The sequence below is a fragment of the Gambusia affinis genome, linkage group LG12 (genome assembly GCF_019740435.1).
Source record: "Gambusia affinis linkage group LG12, SWU_Gaff_1.0, whole genome shotgun sequence".
NCBI lineage: Eukaryota > Metazoa > Chordata > Actinopteri > Cyprinodontiformes > Poeciliidae > Gambusia > Gambusia affinis.
In genome coordinates, this window is record NC_057879.1 from 16,666,802 (window position 1) to 16,673,479 (window position 6,678).

The 6,678-nt window shown below is 36.4% G+C and overlaps 1 protein-coding gene across 1 annotated transcript in view; it reads left to right on the forward strand.

Moving 5' to 3' along the window:
- Positions 1-6,678, forward strand: part of sntg1 (syntrophin, gamma 1) — a 61,754-nt gene that overhangs the window by 50,489 nt on the left and 4,587 nt on the right. Inside the window, exon 18 of the mRNA XM_044133934.1 lies at positions 5,988-6,098. Coding sequence (XP_043989869.1) covers positions 5,988-6,098 — 111 coding nt within the window. The remainder of the gene's footprint in view (positions 1-5,987; positions 6,099-6,678) is intronic.

A 6,678-nucleotide genomic window follows, 5' to 3' on the forward strand; every position in this document is an offset into this window, starting at 1 on the left:
CTGTGCATTTTAGGAGTTGTGAGTTCATTTGTTTTGACGGCTGAACCCCTCCCAGCTAAAACCCCTTACTTCAGCGTACAGTTCATTTTGGCCTTTCCCCAAGTCTCACAGGCATGCATACTACTCCACTGGTGCACATTATGTTGATGAGAGAGACACAAGCACTACCATATTGTTCTCTAAGATTTTGGCCCCAATTCCAGCAGTACGTGGCAACAATGTCCCCCAAGCATGACAATAATGTTGCCAGAGTATTGTTTATAGAGAGAAATTCACAATCCATATGTAAACTGCAGTAGCAGACAATGTGAGTGGGATTATTCCATAATTAAAAATTGCTTTTGGCAAATTTGACAAGCTTGCTGCTTTCTGACAGAAACCAACCAAAATGCAACTGTTTGACTAACAGATCTTTAATCTGCGGGTTCAAAATACAGTCAGATCTTATTCCATCTCTGCAGTACTGTTTCCACATGGACAACATACAAAGCAAAGATAATACTGGATAAAATATTTATGGTTAATCTCCACCACCATCCATCTGCCAGTGCTTTTGTTTGGAGTTTTTCCTCTCATGTCTGCGGTTCTCTTCTGTGCTCACACACGAGAATCAAGTAAGCTCATCTCTGACCTTTAAAAGATGAACACAAAGCGAGTGGGTTGTTGAATCAATGCATGCATATGGTACTTACAGTGTAATATGTTGCATATATTAGGACATAAAATATGTAAACTAGAACAGCTCAATGAAGTCATGTGCTAAACTGTGGCATTGTATTCAGACAATACCGACAAGTCAGATGCAAAGTTAATGTAACATTTTTTTATTACTACAAAGTCAGGCAAGATAATAAGCACCCATCCTGGAGTTTCAGGAAGGTTGACTAAGAAACACTATGTTCAGACAACACACTGACACAATTATGCATAGAGTTATAATTTATTCTCATATATTTCTGACCCAATATTTAGAGTTGGTCTTCAATAAACTCACATCTAGCTCCTGATAGCATGCTTGCATGAGTATAGATATAGATTCTTGTACACAACAATAAGTGTAATGTACTCCAGTTGCCTTCACAGTAACCAGATCTCAACCCAGCAGGGCACAAGGGGACTTGCGTTGTAAATCTATAGCATCTATATGATGACAACATATTAACATAGTGCAAAATCTCAACAATGTTATAAAACACCTTGTTGAATCTATGCCCTTGAGAATTAAGGTAGTTCTCAAGACAAAATAATTCCCATCTAGTCATAGCAAGATGTAATTAGTAAGGTAGATAATGACTGTATATCCCTGTTAGTACATTTTGAATGCTGTACAAATGGGAAAAAAATTGCATTGCTAAAATCTATAATGGTGCTCAACATGAGGTCACTGACATCAAAAATGATTTGATCGGTGTTAGGTTACTTCAACAAAACCTTGACAGCTTTTCTCTTAAATTGAAAAGAATCAGTACTTACTATAAAAAGTAATAACCTTCCTGCTAAAATAGTGTAATATAGCATCATATTGCTTAAGCCCTTTTGACAGACTGAGGAATCTGGGGGTGTCTGGCAGTGAGATCAGAGCAGTAGATTCCTGACTTCAGGGTGGCCCTTCTGTGGTTCTGCTTTCCCTCTGGTGAGACCCATGGATAGTAAAAGTGATGGGGACCTGGGGGTCTTTAGACTGCGTCTAATTAGTTGTACTCTTGTAGACCTCCTGGAGCTCTTCAACATGTATTGCAGTGCATTGTCTTAGGAGTTAGATACATCCACATTAATATCAGAATAAAATGTTCCCCAACAGAATATTAGCAGAATAGTAAATTTCTTGTTAAGTGTTTTGTTCTGGCTTGACTTTTCTTCTTTGAAGTAGCATACAGAGTTGCCAATGGAAGTTTTTGTTCCAATATTGAAGTGGCTACTTCTGGTATAATTGTCAAACATAATTTCTTATGTGATTAGTAAACATAAAATAAAATCCAGATTTTTATTTTAGTACAATTTTCCTGATAAATATAAATTTTCCAGTGCTATCCATCATAGATCGCACTTGCTGTGATTGAGATTTTTGTTTACTTCTCATCTTCCATCTGGACACTGCAGACTTTTTAGACACAAGAAAACATTAAAGAACAGAATATCAACAGTTGATGCTCCACTCTGTCCTGTATAGCTTAAAAATAAGTGTTTTATTGTTGAAACAGGAGGTTTACATATACCGAATGAAGTTAAAACCAGACAAAACTTAATGGCTATAATGAGCACAGTTACATTTGGAGAAAAAAAAAAAAAAAAAAAGAGGACATTTATAAGTCAGGAAACACCTTCCCAACTGTGAAGTATGGCAGCAGCAGCATCATCCTGTTTTGCTTCAGGAGAAACTATTTCATTTCATAAACTAGATGACATCATGAGGAAATAACATTACCTGGAAATATTAATGCAACAACAATGTTGTATGCTTGGTGTTCTTGTTATGAAAATTGCAGACAAAAACTGGGCATAGTCATAATATGCATGCTAATTAAAAAGCAAAAACACTTACAGAGACAAGCTGCAGGGAACCACATACATGCCACAGATGAGCAACCCTGAACAACAGAAAGCAGCAGCAAAACGAGGATGGGAAGCTACTGAGGCAAAGGTAGAAATGACAATGCAACCTAAAAGCCTAATCAGATGGAAATGAAAACAGCTGAGGGAGAAAGCATGCAGAGGAGAACGAGGTGATTGAGAACAGCTGTGCTGAGAAACAAGCTGGCACGCTGAGGGAGGAAGATAAAAAGAGCAGGAGAAATGGGAGACCATAAAACTTAAGGGGAGAAACCCCCGAAACTATCATAAAGAGTTAGCAATAAGAAACACTCATTGCTCACTCAGCCTCAATCTAAATGTACAAATGAAAATTCAGCCAGAAAAGAGCTAACAGAGAGAAAACTGAAACAGTAAGATTTAAGATGCAGAAATAAAGGAGGGATCCTAAACAAGACGCACAACACACAGACAACTCAGGATAATGACAGTACATAAATATCTCAATTTATTCATGTTCTCCTCTGGTCAGCAGAACCTGATCTGACCAGAAGATTTAGGGATAACCACACAGGGTTCCCGCTTCTCTCATGCTATAATTTCAAATTCTAATTTCTCAGTCATGGATATTTATTTTCTCTTCTTGTGTTTTTCTAGATCTTGAGAATACATACATTAAATTTGCAGACCCTGCTCACAGTCACTCTGCAAATACAAGCTAACATTGTTGATTCAGCTTGCAACTAGCTGCTACTATAGGATGCTGACTGATCTTAGTCTTTGTGTTGGCTTCAAATGAATTGCTTGGAGCCTGTAAAGATAGATAGATCCTAAGGTGAATGTGATCTCACTCGGTAATGAATTTGTTTCTGCCAATCAAATGTGTGTTCTTTTCCCTGGGGAAGCAGAGCCTGCCAAGCCAGTGATCAGCCAAGCACATCAAAGAGTGGGGTGAAGATTGCAGTTGTATCTTTTTCCTTCAGTATTCGGTGTTTGTAATCTACTTAATTATTATTCGATTTTATGGTTTGGGTTTAAAACTTAGCATGTCTCTGAGGCATCATCTCATGTGATTTATGCTTTTTGGGCCTTCCAATGCCAAACTTTGTGACACAGTAAAACAGAGAAACAATGAAAGATTATTTTACCATTGTTTAAATTGTGTATTAAAATTTGCAGACCAACTGGATAATTTTATACCAAACAAGAGGAAAGTGAGAAATATCAAGTCCATTCATTTAAAGTCATGTGACATTACTTCCATTTTCTTTTCTCAGGTCAAAAATCACACGTAAGCAGGTTTAAATTGTGAATAAAGAAACAATACGACTTTCTGTTCCTCCGTGACAAGGTGTCTATTTATAGTTGTAGAATCTGGTGATATACTGTATATTATATACTTTCAATATGCATCATGTTCGACAACAGAAGTTTAAGTATGAGTCAGTGACGTGATTAGATAAACCACGAGAAGTGCAGAATGACAGTTTTAATCCTGATTATCATAATGTCTTCTACTATATGCTGTCATAAAGAAATTTTGAGACAGGATACAGAAATTTTGAGACAGAAGATTTTTTTTTCCTATTATTTGTAAATTTAGATTTTCAAAACCTTGCCTTTCACTGGGACTGTCTTTACGTTTTGATATGTTATTCTGCTCATTATTCTCAAATGTCTGTTTTGACTGAATTGTTTGGTTTTGAATTGAGTTGTAGATGTTGATGGCTGTGGGTTGGAAGGATCTCCTGTGGCAGTCAGTATTACAGTGGTTCAAGTGAAACCTATGACTGAAGGATGAAAAAAGTGTGCTGTTTAGCAGTGTCTTGAGTGCAGCCTCAATACCAGCCTTCCTCCTGCATCAGGTGATAACGTTATACTACAACTTTTTTAAAACACCAGGGCAAAACCCTGAGTGTTGTTTTTAAAATCACAAGTACAGACATTTGTGAGAAATAAATAGATTTCTGCTTCTACCTAAAGAACAACATTGTAGTTTTCATGGTGAAGCTTTAAAGCTCTGCTGCAACACAAATAAGACTTTGCAAAAAGTGAATTTCTCACTTTTGGAAACCGTGAGAAATTGTGCCACTTGTCTTTTTAATAGAGAAAAGCGGTGTATCTACAGGGGTCTTCAAGAGGGTAATATCAAAAACAGTGGGGGAGCGGCTTTTAGTTAGCATTTAAAATTTCCCTGAAAATGAAATGTGCTGTGTGGGGAAGGCTGCCCTGCCTTCACTTGATCTAGAACTAGTCTAAAAATATTTAAATATAATATGAGTGCTTTATTGTTGTTATTAAAAAGTGACGCTGTACTGCAGACAAGTTTCTGCTAAATAATCCAGTATTGGTGGCAAATACATAAATATAGCGCTGGGGTGACTGCTACAGGTGATGAAATTGATTACCGTACTTTCCTTTCTTAAGCTGGTATTGTCAAATTCAGAAGTACAGCATATCCAAATCTCTCTTGTGATCCATTCCTTGTTTGCAAGAAAGATTATGTCAGGTTAATTAAAAGATGGTTTTTTGCCATGCAATATCCTAGCTGAATCACAAATGTCATTTGACAGAAGAACTGTACTTACAAGCAACAATATTTAAAAGAATCCTATGAAGGCATGTTGAACTTCCATTCAAGATTCCTCCTACATGCATAAAAAAATAGCAGCTAACAGACTTAAAAAAAAATTAGTCTGTAGCATAAAACAAAGATAATGAAAAGCTATAGCATGGTTCAAAGCTGTAATCCCACTGCTGCAATAAGTTGAGCTCTGCAGATGTCTGGCATTTTAGAGCGTCACCTTCTAAATCTTCCTGATAAAGTTCCTGTGATTGGCATTGAGGACAAGATAATACTCTATCATTACCTCTGACAAGATTAGCATGAATGAATTTCAAAGGCAAAATAGATGAGGTGACACTTCTGCTGCTCTCTGATTATGCTTGGTTATTACCCGCTGTAGATTTTCACAAGAAAGCCGGTTTTAAAAAACATCTAACGCACACGTCGCATTAAAGCACAATTTTTCACACCACATTTTAACCAAATTGTTAAAGTTGTTCCTACAGTCCCAGAAGCAGTTTTCACTGTCCAACAGTGTGCGCACACTGTGACATAGTCATGCGGAAAGCACAGCTCACTGTCCACCTGAGGAGCCTGAAAACTGACTCACTGGGAAGCTTTTGTTTACTGATTTTAGCACTAATTGAGTCACCGGAGCGCTACTTCATATTAAATTGTGCTGTGACTTATCACATTTTTTCCACTGGCAGCAACAGCACATTCATCTCTCACAATGGATTGTACTTGACTAATCTGCTGATGTGCCTCATTTCCAATCAGCTCCTTGAGGATTTTATCATTTATAATTTATGAAAAAAGTGACTCGAGAATCGAATTGTAATTGAATTGTACTGAATGTGGAGATTTAGTTTTCTTTTTCTTGTCATTTCAGGCAGTACTGTGGAGATACAAATTCTCCCAGCTCAAAGGATCATCTGATGACGGAAAGAGCAAGATCAAATTTTTATTCCAAAATGCAGAATCCAAGTCTATTGAAGCAAAAGTGAGTCTGGTTTTATAGGATTATACAAGCTGAACCATAATACTACTAGTTTATTCTTAAATAAGCTAGTATCTAGTTTATTTAAAAAGGTATATATACTATTTTTTCCTTCGTTGACATTAAATTAGAGAAAATCTATTTTAGATTTTTTTTTTTTGATTACCAAAATGATTCTTTTTATTCCTAAATATATAACAATATAATGGTAATTTTCAGATAATTTATTAATGACTTTTTTTAAAAATGTGGCATTTACATACATTAAAATTACTGATAGGATAATCAGATGATTGAACATAGTGTTTTGTAGAGTGGTCATCACAAAACCCTAAATAGGACCCTGCTCAGTCCCATTAAAAATCTTTAGGCAGAAAAGGTGCTGGGTGGCCCACGAACTTCACCTAGTAACACCAGTTTTGTCAGCAGGAATAGTCCAAGTCTCCACCAAACTATTGTGAGAAAAAAAAAAGGGATTTAATTTCATTACACTGAGGCAAAACAAGTATTTGGGGTCTTATATACAGTTTGTGTAAATATCTGATTTTAACAGTAAATGTTTGATTTTCTGCTTTTCGTTTAG